General features: G+C 35.9%; 1 protein-coding gene across 1 annotated transcript in view; it reads right to left on the bottom strand.

Annotated features, from left to right (window-relative positions):
• The window catches only part of SMARCA5 (SNF2 related chromatin remodeling ATPase 5), a 47,720-nt gene that overhangs the window by 15,764 nt on the left and 6,645 nt on the right, over positions 1 to 25,311 (bottom strand). Inside the window, exons 3-12 of the mRNA XM_020989839.2 lie at positions 20,147 to 20,313; positions 17,643 to 17,743; positions 17,074 to 17,174; positions 14,803 to 14,982; positions 13,005 to 13,160; positions 12,794 to 12,925; positions 8,887 to 8,955; positions 3,034 to 3,143; positions 1,524 to 1,750; positions 61 to 179 (exon numbers count right to left, since the gene is read on the bottom strand). Of these exons, the coding sequence (XP_020845498.1) occupies positions 61 to 179; positions 1,524 to 1,750; positions 3,034 to 3,143; positions 8,887 to 8,955; positions 12,794 to 12,925; positions 13,005 to 13,160; positions 14,803 to 14,982; positions 17,074 to 17,174; positions 17,643 to 17,743; positions 20,147 to 20,313 (1,362 nt within the window). The remainder of the gene's footprint in view (positions 1 to 60; positions 180 to 1,523; positions 1,751 to 3,033; positions 3,144 to 8,886; positions 8,956 to 12,793; positions 12,926 to 13,004; positions 13,161 to 14,802; positions 14,983 to 17,073; positions 17,175 to 17,642; positions 17,744 to 20,146; positions 20,314 to 25,311) is intronic.

Raw genomic sequence — 25,311 nt, forward strand, 5'->3', positions numbered from 1 at the left:
AAATAATAATTGTGGCATGTAATATACTCTCCGTCCTTTTCCCCATCAAATTTAACTCACTTGTCTCTCATCATGAGGGGTTTGATCCAATCTGCAGTATTCATAATTTCTCCACATGCAGTAATCTTCCAAAATGTCTAATACTCTTGTCATTTGACTGAAGATTAGTACTCTCGAATCTGTTGAGGATTACAATATTTCAATCAAGACCTCTTAAAAGCGGCAAAATGTTCAAATATAATATATGCAGTAATATACAATATATAACATACTATTCAAAATATAAGACTAATAATAACCATGTAGCAACTAAACAAATGCATAAAATCCATTACATCCTTAACTATGAATTCATATTACAAATTAGTAAACCCTGCCTCTGACACACACTATCTGTGTGACTCTGGCAAGTCACTTAACTGCTAAGTGCACCAGGCAACTCTAAAATTTTATGTTAGAGAGCTTTTGCTGATCTCCAATACTAAAGGGAGTAAATTACAGGTCTGGATCCCCCCTCCTCCCCACCCAAAAAAAGAATGTTGTTTTTTTTAAATCCATACAACTTGAATGTCTCTTGCTAGACATGTGAGACCTTTTCTCATCCATTGAATAGCTTTTACTCAACACATAAAAGCTCAGGTGCCCTCAATGTTTCGTTGGGTTGATTCATGAGTCCAGCAAGTATTTCACATCCAAACTTGTATTCAGCCTATCTCACACTCACCTATTTAATGCCAAATATCAAAAAGGCCATATACTTCTTCCCAAGGTTAATGGCTGACCCAACTATACAATATAGGAAATACCCTATTCCAGTGTTTCTCACATATGGACAGCTCATCCACATTCAAGCAGTACAGGTAGCAGGGAAAAGCAATCTCAAGTTGTATGTGTGAATGACTGGAGTCAGTCCCAAAGGTAAGGACAAAGAGACTGAAAAGCTGATTATCATAAAAAGAAAACAGATCCCTACATACTTATAACATTTTCTTCCAAGATTTAAATGGAGTCATATGCATACCAACTTCCAAGCATTACAGACGGTACAATATAGAGGTAACATGTGATGTGAAATACTTCTAAAGACACTTGCCAAAGAAAAATGAAAGCTGAACAGAAGCCAAAAAGAAAACCTATCCAGAGATGTCTCTACAAAATGAATCTTATAAAGTCATTATGAAGTTTCATTTGCCATCAAAAAAAGAGCCTGGGAGGACAAAAATCATAGGACTAGCATTGGAGAAACTCCGACCTCACTCCAATTTTCCCAGTAATAATCATTCACTAAATGCTACACACCTTCAAAGAAGTACTTTCAGAACATATACATTTAATAATTTACCATAATTCTATAAAGTGTACTAGGTAACTGAGTGATATGATAACTATACAGATGACCAAAAGACTCACTTAAATGGAGATACCAGTTCAAATATCTATCTACTATTATACTATTCAGAAAACTTCACACAGTTTTTATTTTAACTTTTGAACTTTAAAACAATTGTCCACAGTGTTTATACCTTGCTCTTTTAACTTAGGGAGAAGTTTGTCTAGTACAACCATTTTGCCACTATTGGTAACCAGATGCATATCTGTTGTGTAAGGTGGTCCAGGTTCAGCTCCATCAAAGAGATATGGATGATTGCAACATTTCCTCAATTGCATTAGGATATTCAACAATCTCATTTTGTCCATTTTTCCTGCAGAGTTCAATATGTCTATATCCTTCATTAGTATCCTTGTATACCTAAGGAAAAAATACTTTTCAGTAAGTTCAGTTCTCCCTAATACTTCAATGTTAATCATCTATTTCCATTACAATTATTCATGATTAATCTTTTATTTCTAGCCATTATTATTAGCCATTGTCAGGGCCAAACTTAGTAATTTATTACCAGTGGAATGAAATCAGTTAAATTATATTCTACCAAAATATGCTGGCACAATGAACATTTGACTGCCAGAATCTCAAACATCTTCATGATAATTTAACTAAACCATTAATATCAATCTAATTTTTATCTCCTTGTTCCTTCATATACCAACTATATTCTTTAAACTTATACCAACTTAAACATATACCAACTATATTATTTAAACTTAATTTTCACATTATGCATCAAGTGCCTGACACACAACAGATACTCATTAAATGCTCATGATCAATAAATACTTTCTAAATAATTTTGGGGAAAAAAAAGGCAAAATAAGTTGAGATGGAACATTATAGAAACATAAAAAAATTAACAAAGCAAGCAGTTTTTGTTTTTGGAAATTAATCCAACACAAATATTAAGAATTAGGAAAATCACAGTTAGAAATACATACTAATGCAAAGTTTAAGTAGAATCAAGAAAAGATAACATAATGACCACAATGTAAATGAAAACAACTCAAAAAAACCATATGATGCTAAATGCTGTGAAATTATGACCAAGTTCATGCCCTAGGAAATTAGAAAATACACATTCCATCCTCCCATGTGATGGCAAAAAGAAATATTTTGAGTATGGAATTCACCATAATTAACTGTTAAACCCAGCTGATTGATTAGGTTTTTGCTGAAATGCTTTCTCCCCCCCCCCATTATTATTACAAGAGACAGCTCTCTGAGTATACAGGGTAAGAAGATCTATACAACAGTAATGAAAGTAATGTGGAAAAGATAATTAAAAGTAATTTTTTCATTTAAATTTACTAATCTAAAACTTGCTTTATCTGTTAATCAAATGAATCTCTCATATGTGACCTTTCAAAGATTACTGCAAAAACATTTAGGTATATATAGATACATGGTCATCAAATGAATAAGACATAACAGAAATTGTATTTAGGTGACAGTTATATCCGTTTTCTATTTAATAACACTAATAGAATGACTGCTTTGCAAACAGATTAGGCTCCTCCTTTTCTAAAAATATACACAGTACCTGCTACAATAAACCAACACAACACTACTTAGGAAGAAAAACACAAATAGAAATCTGTGAAGGACCTTATGTAATAACAACATTATCTCAAATCACTTACCATTCCCTTTGCATTTTGCTGAGACCTACATAAATTTTAACTTCTTTTTTAGGAGGTAAACTTTTCTCAACATCAGCCTTAATTCGACGAAGGAGGAATGGGCGCAAAACCTAGAGAAAAAAAAATTAATAATAAAATGTCTTCCTGACAATTTGTTTGTCCAAATACAAGCCTATTCGAGACATTAATTTTGAACTGGAAAAAAATCATTGGGGAGGGGGGTTTCTATTTAGGCTTTAGTCATTTTTTGTCTTACGTGAAGTGATGAATATCATCTAAATATGAGGAAGTATTTGGTAAAATTCTCCTAAGAACCCTAATGAAACAACAAAGAAAAAAGGTGAGGAGAAATGATTTTAGAATAATCTGACACAAATTTTAGTAATGAAAAGTAGCACCCACTCTGTGAAAGGTACTACACAAAAATCTCTTAACAAGTTTCATTTAAAATGTTTTTATACACACAACCAACTATACAGGATAAACTGTTACTCAATATTTTCAGTTGCATCCGACTCTCCATGACCCCATCTGGGGTTTTCTTGGCAGAGATTCTGAAGTGTTTTGCCATTTCCTTCTCCAGCTCATTTGACAGATAAGGAAACTGAAGCAAACAGGGTTTAAGTGACTAACCCAGGGTCACATAGCTAGTAAGTGTCTGAGGCCGGATTTGAACTCAGGCCCGGAGCTCTATCCCTGTACCACCTAGCTACCCACAGAATAAGTAGACTAACTTAGAAATCATGTTTCAAAAATTTCATTTGTAAACCACTACTTCATTAAGGTAACCCATTCACTCTTCTAACCCTTTTATTTTTCCTAATTTATTTTCTAACCTCCTAATTTTCTAATAAACTAATTCCTCTTTCACATGACAGAATTTCAAATATTCCCCAAAAAGTACATCTCCCCCACAAGTGCTTTTTTCTCCAGGTTATACATTGGTAACTCTTTCACCCAACTTCCACAGTAACTTCAAATGCCCGCAATCATCAATTCAACAAACATGTCTCTAGCCCCTCCAATGCGCCAGACACTGAGCTAGGCTCTGGGGACACAGAAAAAAACAAAATCATTTCTGCTGCCCTCAAGAAATTTATATGTTCTCTGTGGAAACAACCTCAACACTTTAAGTGAACACACAACCATACACAAAGCAAATACCAGATAATTTCATAAGAGGGAAAAACAAGCACTGAGGGAATCCACAAACAATTTATGTCAGAGGAGGTGGAACTAGGCTTTTAAGGTAATCATGAATTCTAAGACGCCTCATACCGCAGGCCTCAGAGAGTGAAGCAGACTTCTCCATACTGATTCCCAGTCCTTTAAACACACCATAGAGCTAGCTCCTAGATGTCTTCCTAGTGTGACGTTCAGAACCGTACCCAAAACTTCAAGCATGGCTTGACCAGTATAAAGTCAAACAAACCTGCTGCCAAAAGGTCACATTGGTTAGTGCTCCTAATGCCATCTAACATCACATCAGCTTTTCTGGTAGCCATGCCACAATAAACACTCTTGATGATCAGTCACATCTAGCTTATGGTCAAGTCTTTTAGGAAGACTACCTCATAGTACTGTTCCCTTTCCTTTCTCAAGATAAAGAAACTATAGGATACACAATTACCTTGAAGTTTTAAGATTAAAAAGAAGCACTTAGTCTCTTCCTGATTTCTAAATCAACACACCAGCTACCATATACTTCTTTTCATTCTCCGCATGCAAATATACAAAAGACCTGGGAGTTTATCAACATGGGAGTGATACCCAGAACTAAACTATGGCTTTCCTAAGCCTTAGGGAATTGCTTGATGTTAATCGGTTGCTGTCCTTCATGTCTGAAGACCAATGTTGAGGTCAAGGTACAATGTGTCTGACTGTGACTGATCAGACCAAACAAGCTCAGAAAGCTCTACCACAGGTTGGGTATAACAAGTCCAACATGAACATTTGGAGGTGAGATGTCTCTAAATTTGTACACCTCAGTTTCTTTTGAGTGGCTGCTCACAATTCTGCTTCGCTCACAGAGTACGGTGCCTTCTTTGATGCAGCTATGCCATGCTGGGCAGTCCCGTGCCAATATCTCCCATGTCACACAATCAATTCCAAAGTTCTTCAGAGAGACTTTGAGAGTGCCCTTGTATTGCTTCTGCTGACCTCCCTAAGAACGTTTGCCTTGTGTGAGGTCTCCATAAAACAGTCTTTTAAGCAAACATACACTTGGCATTCAAACAATGTGGCCACCCATCAGAGTTGCGCTCTCCGACGCAGAGTTTGAATGCTTGGCGGTTCAGCCCAGGAAAGGAACTGTGTCCAGTACCTTATTTTGTCAGGTGATCTTCAGAATCTTCCTAAGACAATTCAAACGGAAGCATTTCAGTTTCCTGGCATGGTGGTGTTAAACTATCCAGGTTTCATATGCATACAATAAGGTCATCACAATGATTCTATAAATCTTCTCTCACTCTTTACTTCAGAGCCTCCCACTCTGGCAATGCATGCATCAATCTCATCTATGCATATATCCCTGGAAAGTATACTGCCAACGTAAGTGAATTTATCCACGGCATTCAAAATCTCTGTAACCCATGGCTCCACATATGGATGGTGTGGTACTAGCTGGTGGAAAATCTGTTTTCTTGGTGTTAATCATTAGGCAAAAATTATCACAAAAGTGGCAGAGAATCTATTCATACTCTCTTGCATCTGAGCTTCAGAATATACAAAGTACACAATCATCTGGCAACAAAAGTCACATACCAACTCTCCCTCCATTTTAGTCTTGGCTGGTAGCCTTTTCAAGTTAAATAATTTAGCATCAGTGGGAAAGCTGGCCTTGATGCTATTTTCATTCTCATTGAAGGCATATGATATCACTAAAAAAAAAAATGCTAAAAAGCATGGAAGCAAACACAGCCCTGCTTCACTCCAATGATGACTGAAAAGCTTGAGAGCTCATTAACCAGAACCCAGGAAAGCATACTGTGAAGAAACTGATGTACAACCCCCAATTGATAAATGGTCAAAGGATATGAACAGGCAGTTTTCAGATGAAGAAATTAAAGCTATCTATAGTCATATGAAAATATGCTCTAAATTACTATTGATTAGAGAAATGCAAATCAAAACAACTCCAAGGTACCACATCACACTTATCAGATTCACCAACATGACAAAACAGGAAAATGATAAATGCTAGGGAAGATGTGGGAAATTGGAATATCAATACATTGTTGGTGGAGTTGTCAACTGATCCAACCATTCTGGAAAGCAATTTGGAACTGTGCCCAAAGAACTATAAAAATGTGCATATCCCAGCAATAGCACTTCTAGGTCTGTATCCCAAAGAGATCATCAAAACAGAAAAAGGACCTATATGTACAAAAATATTTATAGCAGCTCTTTCTGTGGTGGCTAAGAATTGGAAACTGAGCCCATCAGCTGGGGAATGGCTGAACAAGTTGTGGTATATGAATGCAAAGGAATATTATTGTGCTATAAGACATAATGAGCAGACAGATTTCAGAAAAACCTGGAAAGATGAACCAGGAGAACACTGAACACAGTTAACAGTCGCATTGTGCAATGACTAACTTTGATAGAATCATCTCTTTTCAGCAATGCAAGGATCTAAGACAACACCAAAAGACTCATGATGTAAAATGCTGCCCATATCCAGAAAAAAAAAACAACAATGGAGTCTGAATATAGATCAAAGCATATTATTTGTGCTCTTTTTTTTCTTTTTTTTGGTTTGTTTCTTCTTTCTCATGGTTTCTCCCATTGGCTCTAATTCTTCTTTACAACACGACTAAAGTGAAAATAGGTTTAATATGAATGTATATGTAGAGCCTATATCAAACTGCATGCCATCTTAGGGTGGGAGGAGGGGAGAAATGGGGAGAAATTTTGGAATTCAAAATTTTACGGAAGTGAATGTTGAAAACTAAAAAGAAATAAATTTTAAAAAAAGAAAAGGAAGAAACCATGACCTTCCCAACACTAGAACATAACCTTTTATTTTATAGCAAAAAAAAGTATATAAAGAAAATTAGCCATTCTTATATAGAAAAGTAGCTATAATAAAGATAAAACAAAAAAAGAAAGAAACTGATGAAAAATACTGATGAACTTCTCCAGGTAACCAAATTTTGCCATGATCACAATGACAGAGAGAGACAGACAGAAAAAACACGCCCCCCCCCCCCAAATGATTGTCACAGGACAACCTATTTCCTTTTCTTTTATAGAGATGGACAATGGAGACATTCTTGAACTCCTGAGGGAAAATCTCTTCTTGCCATATAACCAGGAAGATTTCATTCAACTTTTGTACGAGCAATGGACCTCCTGCCTTCTAAATCACAGCTGGAATAGAACCAGCACCAGGTGCTTTGCCACATAAGAGGAGCCTAATATATTCTAAAACCTCTTCTTCAGTTGGAAGTTCATCTACCGACAGACTGACTTAAAACCTGAGGTATACAGTCAATGACTTCAGCATTGGTTGATGAAGATCTGTTGAGAACACCATGAAAGCATTCAGTCCATTTCTCCGGGATTATGTCCTTATCACTAATCAGTGTGGCTCCATCAGTGCTGAGTAACTGAGATATACCATAGGTGTCTGGCCCATAAATAGCCTTCTGGGCATTATAAAAGCATTTTGGATTGTTACTATGAGAGTAAAGTCGAATTTCATCTGCCTTCTTATTGATGCAAGAACCCTGCATCTCTCAGGGTTCACTTGCAACTTCACTTGCACTTTACTTTTGATGTAATTAAACACTGCCTTCTTAGAGGTAGCCAAACTATCCTGCTGGTAAACACTGTGGAGTTCTAGTTTTTCCATTTAGCAGTTTCTGAACTTCCCTATCATTTTCACAAACCAATCTTGAATGTGTTCTGACCCAGATAAGCAAATGCAGTGCTAGACACCAAATCTCTGAAAGCTGCCCACTCCTTTTTCACTCTATTCTTGCCAACCACATGTTGGCCCAGCTTTCTCTCCTAACTTGGTGAGTTGGTTCATGCAAGGAGAAGTACTCTATTCTGTTGACAATTAAGTCTTCTGTTAGTTGTCTTAGCATGAGGCCGCTGCTTTTGTTGAATGTGAATATTTAGCTTGGAAAGGATAAGTCTATGATCAGTCCAGCACTCTGTGCCACACATTGCCTTTGTTACATCCTGTTTGTCTGTTCTCCTTACAATGATATAGACTACTAAATGCCAGCATTTGCTACAAGGGTGTACCCACAAAGTTTTATTACATTTAGGTAAACGGAAGACAGTGTAGGTGATGAGGTCATGAGTTGCACAAGTATTCCATAGTTAAGTGACTGCTACTGTTGCTGTTTCCAACTCCATTCCTCCCAAGGACTCCCTGCCACATCTGACAGTCTATGCCTACTCTGGCATTAAAGCAAACCAGAATTACCAGCTTGTCCTCTTTTGACACACTGACAATGAGGATCTCCAGGTTTTCATAAAATTTTTCTTTGACCTCATTAGTGTTTGTCGTGATGAGAGCGCACACACTGATGATGGTAGCTTGGCATTTTCCTGCAAGTGGGAATTACATTCTCATGAGCCTGTCATTCACTCCTTTTGGGAGGATACAACCTAGCTGACTAGATTAGCTTTGATTGTGAACTCTACAACAGCTTCACAGTGCTGAAAAGCACACAAACATTAAGTAAACTGCCCAGGATCACTCAGCATCAGAGGTAGAATTTGAACCTAGGACTTCAAGCCCAGCACATCATCCATTACATCAGGCCTTCTCTGTTTCATTTTTTATTTCAGTTAAATATTTACAGAACTATTATAAAACAATAATCCTCTACTTACCATATGGAGTCGTTCAACTAGCTTTTGATCCCCAAGGCAATTATTTGTATCAAACCACGAATCAAAGTCCTATTTTGACAAAACAAAGTCAGAAAAACAACATAAACAGGAAACCAAAAAAAAGTAGCTTCTTGACCTCTCCCCCAAAATGGATAGCCCAATAATTTAGACTCATGGAATGTTAGGGTTAGAAAGCAACTCAGAAATCATTTAATCCAAACCTCTCATTTTATACAGTAATATCTAATTCTTAAAAAACACCTATACTAAAAGAACATTTGTAAGTTCAATAGGAGATACGCTACTACCCTATCAAATATTCTGTCACAAATGTGTTGGTGACAAGTTCCCCAATGAATATTTCAAGAAACACTGTAAATCAAAACTAAACAGTATTAGAAAAGCAATACTCTAATTTCTTCCTCAGCTTCACAAGAGGGGGCAAGGGAAAACATATCCCTTTTTTTTTTAAATTTTTTTCTGGTGAGGCATTGGGGTTAAGTGACTTGCCCAGAGTCACATAGCTAGTAAGTGTTATGTATCTGTAGCAGGATTTGAATTCAGGTCCTCCTGACTCCTGACAGGGCCGGTACTCTATCCACTGTGCCACCTAGATGTCCCTCTCTATCTCATTCTTAAAACCAACCTAGTCTACCTTAGGCAGAAGACTGCTAGTCAGATTTAAACCAAGTCATTAAAAGTGAAATTAAGACTACCAATTTTTATCTCACATCATAAGCACGGTTTTTAAGATCAGTACTTCTGCTGGATTTGAACAATAAAAAGAACTTTTCAAGTAATATATGTTTTAAAGCAAAGATCTAAGCAAAAGCCCTGAATATAGCAACAAAATAAATGTCTCATTAAACGCTATGTAAACTCCTGACAAAAACTTCAATGTGCAAAGGAAAAACATAATAAAAAACAAAATCCAAGTAAAAAACTAAACATCATAGTTACTAAGAAAATATTATTTCACATCCAGCTACTATATTCTTTTAAAGTTCATCACTAAGCCAAACCACAATAAAATTAGTAATCCGAGATTCATGGGAAAAAAGAAAAAGAAACTTAGAATATGCAATAAACCCATGCACAAAATAATAGTTTTTTTTAAAAAAAGACTGATTACATGCCTGGTCATGGTAACAAAGTCTCAAACTGCTGCCCTAGCAAAAATTGCAATACCATTAACTGGGGAAACAAAGACAAAAATGAAACAATCCCCTCTCTAAAAGAGCTTACATTCTATCAGAGCAAAGGAGACCAATGTTGAGGCTCTTCCTGAAGAGGAGAGAGTTGAACTTTCCAAGAAGGAAATAGCAGCTTATCCTCCAAAGAATAATGATGTGGATCCAACAAGTGCCATCAAGAAAAATGGCATCCAATACTTGTCAGAGGAAAATGAGCAGTGGTATTTGGCAACTCCCCTAACTAGGGTACTGAGGTAGTTTTTTAAACCAACTTGATAATAATATCTGCTGTCTCCTCAGGCAATTACCTAAGACATGACACAGAGAGAACTTCCTAAGATCTGTCAAACCAGAGGGCTACTACTCATTTCTGATGCCTCGCATTAGAGCCAAATGATAAAGCCAAAAGGGCTCTAAGAAAAGACTGAGCAAATTACGATGTCCTGGGGCAAGTGCCTGAAGACTTTAAGGGGAACAGTTGTTATTTTCCATCCTCACTGTAAATGAAAGTCAAAGGCTATCTAAAAGACAACTATGGAAAGCAGACAACCAGTTAAGAAAGTGGTATGTTAGAATGGTTTTTGGATTAATTGTTTACAGGTTAAAATACAGACATGATAGACCCTTGGAAAGACTGCAATATACCTAACAACTGCTGGAAAGAATGTATCTACCTTTTTACAAATAGAATCAAAAAGGCATTAAACTGAAAAGGAAAACAAGACAACTGCCAACAGAAAGAAGCTACAATGCAAGGAGAATAGCAGCACAGCTGCCCAGAAATTCAAGGAGACAAAACTATAAATAACCTCAGATATTTATAAACAAATACAAAGTATGAACAATAAACAAGGTTTACATGTAAATTAGAAATTCTAAAGCAAGGAAGCAAACACAGGCACAGAGGTATTACTTGAAATTTGATAGTATGACTAGATTTAACTCTGGAAAGGTATGGATTAAATAAAGGCAGAGAGAACTGTACGCTAAGAAAGAAGATATACCACATGAGGATTTACAATATTCATAAGAAGAAATATAGGAGACAGCATCTGAGAAGATTGATATAAGTAGAAACTTACATGATATTCTCATCAAACTACACTGTATTTCACCTGGACAGAAAAGGGAAAAAAGATAAAGCATTTCACAAACAGATCACTTCCTGGAACAGAAATATAATAATGAAAGATTTTGCTTATCTGAACACCTACTGGAGCTCTTTCTTCCCAAAGCACAGCAACTAATAATTTCTGTACTTAGCAAGAAGTGCCCAGTCCATCTTTCAACTAATAATCTGTGATAGAAAGAAGAAACATAGAAACAGTACACCCTAAGTTTTAGAAAAGCAGGTTTCCAAAGGCCCAAAGAGAGTAAGTCAGTCACCTAATCAGACAGGAAGCAGTCAAGAATGAAGTTCTGATGACCCAAAGAAGAAAAAATATAAAATTCTTCAAGAATAAAAATTAGATAAACCTCTAAAACAATAATTAATAAAAAGTATTTCAAAGTATTTGTGCACCGAAATCAGTATTCCTTCACTTAAGACTAAAGCCCATCCATGCCCTCTTATCCTATATTGAGTCTTGCCTTTGTTCCCCTAAAGATCCTCTCAAATGCTGAAAGGCTACCTCTAGGCCTCTTTATACATTCAGTGGGTACCAGAAATAGATGGAATTAATGAAAATATACTAAAGGCAGAAATAGTCAATTCCTATTTTGCTTGTATTATCTGTCAAAAAGAATGATTTTTAGACTAGAAATGACAAAAGAAAAACAGCTAATGGTGAGTTGAGACCTAAATCAGTAGGGAGATAGTAACAGCTACTCCAACAAGTTCAGGTCACTATGCCCAGATGAACTATATCTTCAGGTGCTAAAAGAAAAGGTAGATTACCACTGCACTCACTAAGGCAAATGCCCCAATGTCAGAAAAGGGAAGAAAATGGAACATATAAATTGTAGGCCAGGAAGTTTGAATTTTGACTCCTAACAAAATTCTAGGATCCAAACCGCTCACAGGTCAGTCCTAGGTGTCATATTTTAGGAAAACTATTATAAGCTCTAGAGTATCCAGAGAAAGGTGAACAAGATTGTGAAAGGTCTTAAGATCAACCTACATGAGAATCTACTGAAAAAACTGGGGCTACTGAGCTTGAAAATTAGAATAGAAGATATAGCTGTCTTCAAGAACTCAAGTACTGTCAAGCAGAAGAGTAAGAATTAGACTTGTCTGCTTGGCCTCAAAGAACAATGCTCACAAGTTGCAAAGCAAGCAGATTTAGGCTTCGTGCAAGGAAAAACTTCCTACTCATAGCAGCCATCCAGACGTGGAATGGACTATACATGACGTAACGTTTCCTTTTAACTGAAGGGTTAACACATCTATATGCTATGAAGGGGCCAGGCATGGTTTGGATTAAAGGACACCGAAGTACCTTCTGACTCTAGAGATACCAAAATGTTTGTGGTCCAGTCTGGACTTATGTGTGTATTGGTGTGAGGAGGGAATTCCCACTGTGGAAACTCTCTGCAAAGAAGCAACTCCTATATCTTTTAATCTTAAGAGAATTACCAAAAGTGATTTGCTCATGATCTCACAGTATGTGTCAGAGGAAGGACTTGAACCCAGATCTTCCTGACACAAGGCTCGTCCTCTAACCACTATACAATGCTGCCTCTCATCCCAAATGTTAATTACTAGAAATATTTACATCAGCTGAGTTGAAAACATCCGGCAACAAAAAGTTGAGAAGCGCCCAGAGTTCATGCAAGTTATTCTGAAGAGGTGTTCCTGTTAGCAGTAGTCGATTTGTAGTCTTGAATTCTCTTACTATTTCTGACAACTAGAAAAGAAAAAAAAATATTATTTTGTACACACAAACTCCTTTATTAAAACAAATGATTTTCTAAAGACTAAATTACCTTGGATTTTTCGTTTTTGATTCTGTGAGCTTCATCAATGACTAAGTACCTCCAATTAAACTTTTTGAAAACAGACTTCTCTTTAATGAGCATCTCATAAGACGTTACACATACATCCCATTCTCCTGGTAATAACACATCTCTGACAAAGGCAGCCTATGCAACAAGAGAGATGAAAGTTAAACACTATATTTACAGCCACATTTTCTCCATTATTTTCATTTCTAAAACGAAGTTTGGGTATTGCTTGGATAACAGAAGAGAATTATTTAGGTCCTATGCCTCTGTTACTTTAAGTATCTTTACTAATCTTTTGAGATTCTCATTCAATTTACTAAAGAACCATATCTAAGGCTCCACCCCCTACAGAAAAACTTCCTATTCCTAAAAAGTACTACAGCAATCTCTAAGCAAGGCTGTGAGGGATGTCATGTACTTGAGAAAAAGATAGGAAAACTGAATTTGCAAATTGTAATTTCATAATTAATATTTCTTTTTCTTTCAAATTTTATCTTTAGAATTAAGGCACCTGTAATCTAAAGAAAAAACAACTTCTAAGCCTTACTATACAATATTGAAAACATAAACCCCATGTCCTTTATTCAGGAAAAAAAGAAGAGTCTCATATAAGGAAGAAGGTGGGATGGATAAATGAGTGTTACTTTCTACTCCTCCCTGTAAGTGACAAAACGCTGCTCTTTTCTTCACCCTCTGTATGCTCTGGTCTGGCACATTTCACTCAACAGAAGCCCCTGCTAGAAATGAAGTTATGTTTTCAAAGAAAAAAAAAATAGGACAGGTGCAATTCAGCACAAAACTTTCTCTTTATTTTCTTCTCCAAATCACAGCAATAAATAAAGGAGAGAGAAAAAGAAAAATTAAATTGACATTATATATGCAAGAGAAAAAACTTTTGGAATAAGAAGTTAAAATATTATAATGTTATTTACTCATCAGGAGAGGATAATGTACATATAGACTTTCCAATAAAAAAGTTCTAAGTTAAACATGAACTGTATAAATTTTAAATGAAATGCACAGAAAGGAAACCATAGGACGATGGATGAGATCATAGATTTGGAACTTGGAAAGGAGCTAAAGTACATTAAGTACAGTTCTCTCCCTTTATAGATGAGGAAAGTAGAATTAGACAGAGATCACATGACCTGCCAAGAGTCTTACATCTATTAAACATCTGAGGCAGCATTCAAATCCAGATCTTCCTGACTGTGTCAGCACTCTAAACACTATGGCACACTGCTGCAGTTGTGACTTTCTCAGGGTCAAACATCTCAGTGCCCGAAACAAAACTGAGCCCAGATCTTCCCGACTCCAGCAGCCTATCCACTACTAGACCATATCCTGAGCTACCAGGTCTAAAACAGATCTACATCAGTCTTTCATTTTTCAGAAGACAAAGGCCTATTTAGGAGGAAATAACTTCAGCAGTCACAGTAAAGATTTTGATTCTGTGAAGAATATAGACATCATGCAATAAATCTTGATCATCTGAAACTTCTTCTTGTAAACATACGGGGAAGAAAAGACTACATTGTGTCACAGAAGTTTCTAGTGACTATGCATGCTCAATTCTGGAACCAGGCTAATGCTGTCCCCATGCAGTTATTACCCAAGACTACTGCTCTACAATCTCCAACACCACCTTTTCCAGAGTTGGATTATCGCTTTTAGGCCCACTAATGCTCTTAGATTAAAAGTTTGAATTTTTTTCTCTTGCTAGAAATAGAATTATACAGTTGTCTGATAACAAAAATTAAATACAATGCTCGATACTTACTCTTTGTTCTTTATCACCTATCAAACAAACTGATCTAAGCGTTGGTACCCATCTCTTGAATTCATTCATCCAGTTATGTAAAGTAGACTTTGGAACCAATACCATATGAGGACCAGGAATATTTCTATAGTGTTTCATATATCCAAGAAGAGAAATTGTTTGAAGTGTCTTTCCCAGGCCCTGAAAATATCCACGATTAAGCACAAAACATCTAAAACCATAAATAGTACTACTCACCAGTACATACCTGACTATCTAGAACCCTGGTTTCCTCTTTGGTATCTTACAAATGAAATGTAACTAAGCCAATAAGTTATAAGCTCCACAGATAATAAAGAAAAAAATGAAACTCATCTCAACTTTATTCTTTGTTAAACATAATCATTAGATGTAGAGATGAAAACTAAGGATTAAAGGGAAATTTAGTAAATATTCATATAATTTGTTCTTATATATTCTCTTTCCTGCTTAGAAAGAATAACTGATATTTGGCTGTACTGCCCTTTGTATTCCCCTAGAATTCCCCAAGTTCCTCAAACCTAAAACTTTAATACAGCTAAATTTACTTATACCAAATACATCCTGATACTCAAACCTCAAAAACTGGTTTTAGACCTTGACTACCATGCAACCATGACTTCCTAGTGAAGTAATTCCTAATTAGAGTTTATTCAGTAACCTGAGATAAATTTACTTCCCAAAAGAATCATTAAACTGTGGCTCACAGTACCAACCTCTTCATTTAGTTTAAATTAAGCAATCATTCCAATTATCAAAGGCCCCAATGACTTGAATATATAAATATTTTTAATTTACTTGTTTTTAAGGCAAGTCAGAAACAACTTTTTTTTCAAAACTATATAATTAAGACCATGTTTTAACAGGGAACTGAAATGATAAAGAACATTAAAAGGAGTAGGCAAAAGGGAAAATCATGAAATAAAATAAATTTACATCCAATGAAAAATGTTATCTTTCACATGTACTATTGAGCTACTATCAACAAGGCTCTAAGTTATTTTTCTGAGAGGTCTATCAAATTTCGGTAATTGTTCTACCACCTTCTCTTGTCTAGTTACTTCCCATAATCAGAAACACATATTTTTAAATAAAGTAATCTCTAATAGAAGGTACATTAAGTGGATACGGAAAAATGCAGATAAATGTCCCTAACTCAAAGTTTGTAATTTTTAAAATTTCTTCTAAAAAACTCATCTAGCCACTCACAATGTTCAAAACATTAGTGACCTTAACTTTTCTCCCCAAAAACTATCATTTTTAAAGAAATTTGAAGAGTAGTAACTTTACTTTTATAGTTAGCAAATACTTGCATAACCCAAAATTCCAAATATTAAGTGCACGTAATTAGGATTTAAAAGCAGGTTTTCTTTATCCTGCTGTAAAACCTGGTACATCATATTTTAATCCTAGGGCAAAAAGACACAATACCACAGAATTCCAATATCCATAAATAAGGTGACACACCAACTATGGCACATTCATTAGTCTAGCACATACTTGGCCATCATATCTTACTCCTATGCATCTTCAAAATCTGCATAAGTTCCTGTACCTCTCAGAATCAGACACCTGTCCAGAGCTTGTCCCTCAGAAAGTTTAAGATAGTACCAGGTTAGTTAATTTTGAAATTCCTCTTCACAGTATTTTCAACAAAAGCCAACACTCCAAATCTTTCTTAAAATTAGATGTAACAACACTATTGATCACGGTAATCTGATCACATCAAAGTAATCTTCAATAATGTTGAAGTACTTGGGTCAACTTTACTTAGTATATCTCAAAAATGCATTTCTTATCACAATATGATTGGCTTAACAGAAGAATCAAAAAGTAGCTTAAAAGCATAAAGGTGGCACCCTACCAATAAGGCAGAATTAGATAAGCCATGATTTATAATTAACAAATTAAATGAGCTACATCCTAGCTCAGTCTATAACAGGTAAGAAATGGTACAAATTCAGTATCAGAACATCCTAAGTTTATTGGAAAAAAATGAATTTTTTTTCATCTGAATTTCCTCAAAGGATCACAAAGTTATTATCAAATAATTGCTTCATAGTCAGCTTATTCAGACACAGAACCTATATAACTTAAAATACATTCAATTTTGAACCACATTCCAAATTGATTAAAGTTTGTTTGCTATCATTTTGGATTACAATGAATAATAAAAACTTTATGACAATCTTAAATTTTTAGAAACATTTACATCAAATTAAGGCTTTCTTTTAAAATTATCAAAAAACATACCATTTCATCTGCAAGGATTCCATTGATTCCATTTTCATACAAAGATATTAACCAATTTAATCCTCGGACCTGATAATCTCTTAGTTTACCCCACTTTACATCTAAGAGGGACACACAAAAGGAAAGAAATTATAAAGCTTAAAGGAAAAAAAAGCTATTCTAGTCTGGAGAGGTACTAATTATAACAAATTAATTCCAGGTGGGAAAATATCTACATTGAAAACAGCACCCTGAGATTAATTAATCAAAGGCCCACCTGGGCTGGCTTTCATGCAGAGTATTCTTTTATCTTGATGTAAAAGGCAAGATTGTTTCCGACTGTATATAAACACAACTAACACTAAATATGCTGAAATTTAGCAGTCCCAAATAAAACTAAATACACCAAAACTGAGGTAAAGACATTGCCACTTAACCTAAAACCGAAAGTCAAAGAGTTCACATACTTCCTAAAAACTAAGCGATGCTTCCAAGAACATATAGGGACTAAGAGTCATTTTTCTACAGATAAAAATTTAGAACTAAAACATGTTTCCTGAGATGTTGGTCCCTCCTCCATCCCCACGCACATGATGGGGAGTCCTCAAACCGAGTGCACACGTTGGTGGCCTTGGAGCTTTCGGTTAACAACTCCTCATCTTCCTCCTGTTCTGTTCGACGATGTCTATAGCTACAAAAGAAAAAAATGTAAGTTTTAAAGTAAAACTAACTCATAAGAAAAACTTTGTATTTTATTTGTTTATTCCAACAGAAAAGCTACTCTTATAACATGCACATTTTAGGTATTCAAAACAGATGAACCAGAAATCTGAATACCAAAGATTGGTTAGACTTCTACATGTAACTATTACTCAATATCTCACCAATTCCTCCCCCCTCCACCCCCAAAAATGTGTCACTGAAGCCCAATCTAAAAATATATTGATATATATATATATTATATATATCAATCCAATTAAGACTTTTTAAAAATCAGAATTAAAGTAACAATCTGTCACTGACTAAAGACGTTTGCTTTTCATTTCCAAAAAGTTTATTAAAGTGAGAAATGTTATACAGTAATACTTAATGTGTAATAATGCCTCAGAGTTAACCAATACCTAGGCAACTCAAGCCCAGAAGAATATCAGTCATCTTTCAGATAAAAGAAAAAGAGGTCACCACTTGGCCTTTCCATGCTAAAATCACAACCACCAAAACCATAAAACAAGGAATCAGAATGTAAGCTATGCAATGTCCAAACAAAATTTAAGTTAAAAAAAAAAGCTTTACATTCATCACAAATTTAATGCCACGTAACAGTATCCATTAGCCTTCTCCTCATTGGTCTTAAGACAAGCTAACATCTGAGCATTCAGGCGTAGTACATCTTACTGATCTCCCCTACATGACTCAGTATACTGCACTTACTGTACTTTATAAAGATATTTAAGTGGAAAATACTTTATAACCTTGAAACAATTTAAGTATATCTATATTGTATCAGAATGCTCTAGCTTTTAAGATAGTGCCTAAATAGTAATGTAGTGGCAATTATTTTACAGGAAATGAAAAGTTCTAAATGACTCGGGCTTTTTTTAAATAACTCAGGTTCACCAAGGCGATGACTTCATTCTAACATTTAAAAAAATGTTTATGCAAAGAGATCACACAAATGGGAAAAGGACTCACACGTACAAAAATATTTACAGCAGCTTTTTGTGGTGGCAAAGAATTGGAAATTGAGAGGATGCCCATCAATTGGGGAATGGTTGAACAAGTTGTGGTATATGAATGTAATGGAATACTATTGTGCTGTAAGAAATGATGAACAGGCTGACTTCAGAAAAACCTGGAAAGACTCATATGGTCTGATGCTGAGTGAAGTGAGCAGAACCAGGAGAATGTTGTACACAGTAATAGCCATGATGTTGGGTGATAACTAACATTGACAGACTTAGCCCTTCTCAGCAGTACAAGCATCTAAAACATCTCCAAAGGTCTCATGATGGAAAATGCTATCCACATCCAAAGAACTATGGAATTTGAATGCAGATCGAAGCATACTATTTGCTATTTTTTTCCTTCTGTTTTGTTCTCTTTCTTGTGGTTCTTCCTATTGGTTCTAATTCTTCCTTATACCACTAGTGTGAAAATATGTTTTAACAGGAATGTATATGTATAGCCTGTGTCAGATTGTGCGCCATCTTGGGGAGGGAAGTGAGGAGGGAAGGGAAGAAAAATTTAAAACTCAAAAGTCTGCGGAAGTGATTGCTGTCAAATCAAAATAAATTAATAAAAAAAATGCTTATGTATCTTCCTAAATAAATAAGAGCACAGACAATACAATTTAATCTTTTCTTGATTTTTTTAGGGCAAGGAAAACTCTCCAATTTGGCATTTTACACCCACCAAAATCTATGTTTCTGGCCTTATTTGATACTAATCATTCCCTCCAAGAATAGTGTCCCAAACTCAACTAAAGCTAATAATCCAGAGAAGGGCAGCATTGCCTCTTCTTCTCTGTGACTCTCAGAATACTTATCCTCCCTTCTTTGTAGGCTCAGAACAGAAACATGTCCTGATGCTCTCTGAATTTCCAGTCCTCAATTTAACTTACTTATGTACATAATTTCCTTGAGGGGTAAGGATCATTTTGTTTTAGCACCTCCAAAATACACACTGTATGAACTTATACCTATAGGGGATACTGATGTTTACAGAGCCACTCACCCTTTTAATCAATGCCTGTGCTGTTTTAGTTTGTGTTTCTTCTATTTCCAAGCTGCCCTGACAAGCAATTCTAATCTATACTGCCTTTTCCCCTTTCTGTGTGCCTTTTGTCTCTCCAACTTCCACAACTTCTATAAACAGCCAATAAGACTTTCCTTCCTCTTAATCATTATACTTGGCAATTATATACATACTTTTAAAAAATGTACCTTGTTAACAGGGAGTAAAACTTCAAATTTAATATGCAGACCAGTAGACAACACTTAAAAGGTTAGCTGTTCTTAGCTTTCCAGAAAGAATTAAGAAAATGAAATAGTATTCATTGTAATCTTTACCAAGGGATATAACAGTCATTACTTACTCGCCAACTGACAGCAAATTCTGCTTTTCATCTTTCTTTATTCTTGGACGTCCTGGTTTCATCTTCAGTGGTGAAGTTGGAGTCTTCTGAGCAGCAGGCTGGATGAAATGTGCAAACAGCTCTGTCTGCTTTAACAAATACTCAAATCTGTTTGCTCGGTCAGTTTGCTGTAGACAGAATTTTTTAAATGTTTAACCCAAATAGTCAATACCAAAAGCTCTGAAAACTGTTTTAACACACCAACCACAACAACATTAGCTTTTTCAGGAAGAACACTATACCATATAATCAGAACATGTACATTCCTATGTCCACAAATAAAAGGCTAAGCATACCACCCACAGATTTATAAGATGAATGATTTTAGAAAACTAACACCCTTCAATACCCAGGTGAAGTCTTACCTCCCTTCCTCTACAAAACCCTCCTTCACTGATTCAGGCCAAAACTACATCAAGATCAGAGAAAATCTTACTTTTTTCTGAAGTCATGTATTACATTTTATTTTTGTCCCAAACGTATGATTTCAATGATGTACTGAACTCCTAGTGTGAAAACTTCCTCTACTGATGAAGATCTAGATTTGTAACTTTTCTGTATCTTAGTCTTAGAAAGTTGTCTAGAGCAGTGGAGTGTTAAGTGACTTGCCCAGGGTTGCTTGTTTATATTAGAGGTAGAATTTGAACTCAGATCTTCTTAACAACTTACTTAGGAAATAATTATATACTACTCTGTGCCTTTTCATATTGTTCTCTAATATTATTTCACTCTTGTATTATTATTTGATTTTTCCCATTTTTATATATTTTTCTCCCCAAACCACATAGAGACACGGGAGCTGCCTGATAATTTTTTGTAGGCCTCATAAGCCTCAACATGTGCCTCACATCATAGAAGTTCAATAAATTAATAAATATTTGCTGAATGATTCCAAGCACTTTTACATACATACTTGTTTAATTCCATGTTGGAGCTAACCCTACATAATTATCCTGAGGCTGACAGGCTCCCCTTGACTACTAGTCCCCACATTTCAATCATAGCAAGAAAAGGTCACACTTGAAACTGCCTATATCAGGGGTGGGGAATCTGCAGCCTCGAGGCCACATGTGGCCCTCAGTCCCAAGTTTTACATACAAATCCCTTTATTAAGGGGATTTGTTCTGTGAAGTTTGGATTCAGTCAAAGGGCCGCATTTCAGGACCTAGCGGGCCCCCTTCTGACCTTGAGGCCGCAGGTTCCCCACCCCTGGCTATACACTCAAATCTCTGCAACTTATACAAAACCCTCATACAAAGAAATGAAAAAAAGCTGCAAAAGGATTTGGAAGGTTTTTGATACACTACTAACAGGAATTAGGTATAAGCTTAGAACATAATACCTACCAAAAGGGAAAACAGCATCCTTAAATGCAATCTTCATTATAAGTGTAAAAACCAGATTTCTGCAAACCATACTTTGCACAATTTATTCTTAAAGGGCCACAGGCAAATTTACCATTTCACTTTAAGCAAATCATACCACACATTGGGGAGATGGGTGTATGGTTTAGACAGTTATTTTTTTCTTCCTATACTTTCAGAAACCTGAGAACAAAGAACTAATTCTGCTCCTTTTAGAAAAAAGATACAAATTACAACATTTGATAAAAGATGGGTAAACAAATGTCATAATTTTAAAAGGTATTTTCATGTCTCAAAATAGTTTTAAGTACAGACTGAAAACTTATTTTACCCATTATTTTTCCATGGAAAAATATTAATTTATCTTCAGACTAGAGAATATGGTTCTTCGAAAAAAGCGCCAGTTCTCCTTAAGAAATATGCCCATCTTGTAGACGTTGAATACATTGCCATTGAAGCCCAGTATTAGTTGCATGCTAAACATAGAAACGGATTTTTAAAGGCATGAGCTGAAAAACTATGGAATTCAACGTATTATTCACTGCTTCTGACACACAGAACATCAAGTACAGCACCAGTTAATGGAGAAATATACCCAAAGAGATCAAACAAATGGGAAAAGGACCCACATGTACAAAAATATTCATAGCAGCTCTTTCTGTAGTGGCAAAGAATTAGAAATTGAGAGGATGCCCATCAATTGGAGAATGGCTGAGCAAGTTGTGGTATATGAATGTAATGGAATACTATTGTGCTATAAGAAATGATGAACAGGCTGACTTCAGAAAAACCTGGAAAGACTTAGATGGTCTGATGCTGAGTGAAGTGAGCAGAACCAAGAGAACTTTGTACACAATAACAGCCACATTATGTGATGACTAATGTTGTTAAACTGAACCCTTCTCAGCATTACGAGGATCTAAGACATCTCCAGAGGCCTCGGGATGGAAAATGCTGTCCACATACAAAGAAAGAACTATGGAAGTCGAATCGCTATCACTTATTTTTACCTTCTGTTGAGTTTTGTTTCATCTTTCTGATGGTTCCTCCTATTGGTTTTAATTTTTACTTACAACTTCACTAATATGAAAATATGTTTAATAGGAATGTAAATGTAAAGCCTACATCAGATTGTACACTGTCTTGGGAAGGGTGGGGGGGAGGAAGGGAGAGAAAAATTTTCAACTCAAAAGCATATGGAAATGATTATGGAGAAATCAAAATAAATTCATAAAATTAAAAAATAAAAAAAATTTTAATTTTTTAATTTTTTTTTAAAAAAGAGAGAAATATAGCTCCACCAAAGGAAACCCAATGGAACAAAGAATGTCATTAGTCTTTTTCTTCAACTGCTTCTTTTTATTTACTCACTTCTCCATTTTGATTAATTTGCCCTCCCTTTTCTTTTGTCCTGCACCCTTTTTTAGTTTACTTTAGAACCCCTTCCTTCCCAACTTGCTCAAATCTTCCTTCCCTTAATCCTCCAACAGACCATTTCTCAAGTAAAAAAATTCCTATTGAAATTAAGCATAGCACGTTTATATAAATATAATAGTCTTACTCTCATTGCTAAATACTTCGAAAGCACCCAAAAGATAAGGATCATGCCTTCTCTAAATATGGCTATATTCTAAATCTAGACGATAAATTCTGTATTGGTTCTAGAGTTTTGGTCTTCTTAAAAATGTAGTGAAGGTATACAAAAACATCAATATTTACTATTGGATAAACTTTTCAAAGATATAAATATATAAAATCTCAAATAAATGACTAAAAACACTGTGCAGAGAAAAGTCTTATTTATCAATGAATTCAGATATATACATTCCCTAACAGAAATTCTAACTTTCAGAGACAACCATAGTCAAGGTCAATTCTAGCTGTATATTCAACACAAAAAACAACTCTATAAAGGCTCACTGCAATTATCAAAGGCTCTAAGGACTATTTCCTCACTATTTCCCATCAATCAACAAGCATTTATTAAGTGCTTACTGTATGCCAGATACTGGGGATACACAAAGAAATGGAAAAAATCCCTACTCTCAAGGAGCTAACATTTGATCAAATGAGTACATGAAAATACACATTAGAGCAAGAATATATGGTAGTTAAGAAGGGAAGAAGGGCATTAGCAGTGGGGAATCAGGAAAGGCCTCCTCACATAGAGAAGGTGGTAACTGAGCCACATCTTGAAAGAAGTGAGGGGCCTGCTGAAGCAGAGAATGGCCAGTGCAAAGGCACCCAGATGTGAAATGGAGTGCCATGCATTAGAAGAAAAGGCAATACCAGTTCCACTCTATTATACAGATTAGGGGAAGGAGAGTCATATAGAATGAAGCTAGAAAGACAGGTTGGGGCCAAGCTGTAAGGGACTTTAAAAGCTAAACAGAGGGATTTGCATTACAGGAAGCCATGAAACTTAGTGAGGAGTGACATGCACAGACACACTTAAGAAAAATCACTCTGGCAGTGTGCAGGATGGTTGGGAGAATCGAGGGGGCAATGACTTAAGTCAGGGAGATCAACTTAGATGCTACTGCTTGAGTACAGGAGAGGGGCCAGTAATGAGAGAATGAACCAAGGTGGCAGTTGTACAATTGAAAAGATGTCGATAGATAGAAGACAGACCTGTTGCGAAGTTAGACACAAGATTTGAAAACTGACTGAACATGTGAAGTGAGGAAGAGTGAGGAGTCAAGGATAATGCCAAGGTTACAAAACTTTGGAGATCAGAAGAATTGTAATAGCCCAGAGAGAATCAGAGAAGCATGGTAGAGGGGAGGGTTCAGGGGGAAGGAAAAGTTCTGTTAAGGATATGTTATCCAGTATGATATGTCCCATAAGCAGTTGGTAATATGGAACTGGAGCTCAAGAAAAAGACTTGGGCTAGATTATATAAACCTGTAAATCATCTGCAAAGAGATAATTGAACCCATGGAAGCTGACCAAGAAAAAGAGGGTAGGGAAGAGGGCCCTGGAGAGAGGCAGGGGGAACACCCACAGTTTACAGGCATCAGTATGACAAGCCAACAAAGACTGAGAAAGAAAAGTGAGACAAGTAGGAGGAAAACAAGGAGTGAATAGCGTTATGAAAACCTGTAGAGGGGAGAGTATCAAGTAACAGAGCGTGGGTAACAATATCAAATGCAGCAAAAAGGTCAAGAAGCATGAGGACTGAGAAGAGGCTTAGCAATTAAGAGATCACTAGCAACTTTGGAGAGAGCAGTTTGAGTTAAGCAATGAGATCAAAAGCCAAACTGAACAATGTTGAGGAGTGAGAGAACTGAAGGTATTAAGTATAGACAAGTTTTTCCAGGAATTTGACTGAGAAAAGGATAAATATAGACAAGTTTTTCCAGGAATTTGACTGAGAAAAAGGAGGATTGCTATAAGACAACAGCTTGAAGGGACGGCATGATCTAGGAAGGTTTGTTAAGAACAAGGGAAATATGCATGATGAAAGGCAAGAAGGAAGGAAATAGGAGACAGAAGAGAGTGAAGATTAAAGGGGGAAAGGAAAATTTTTTTGAGGGGGCTATCTGCCAGCAAAGGAAGAGAATGGAATCCAGGGGACATGTTAGGGGATTTGACCTGGAAAAGAAAAGGATAGCCTCCATAATCAAATTCTGTCAGAAGGGAGGTAAGAGTGGGAGATGGAGAGAAGAAAGAGGAAACCCCATGACAAAAAAATCTCAATTTTCTTAATAGAGACCAGGTCATTAGCCAAAAAAGTGGAGCAATGAAGCATAGGAGGCTGGA

The sequence above is a fragment of the Phascolarctos cinereus genome, unplaced genomic scaffold (genome assembly GCF_003287225.1).
Source record: "Phascolarctos cinereus isolate Bilbo 61053 unplaced genomic scaffold, phaCin_HiC Scaffold_9;HRSCAF=440, whole genome shotgun sequence".
Lineage (NCBI taxonomy): Eukaryota > Metazoa > Chordata > Mammalia > Diprotodontia > Phascolarctidae > Phascolarctos > Phascolarctos cinereus.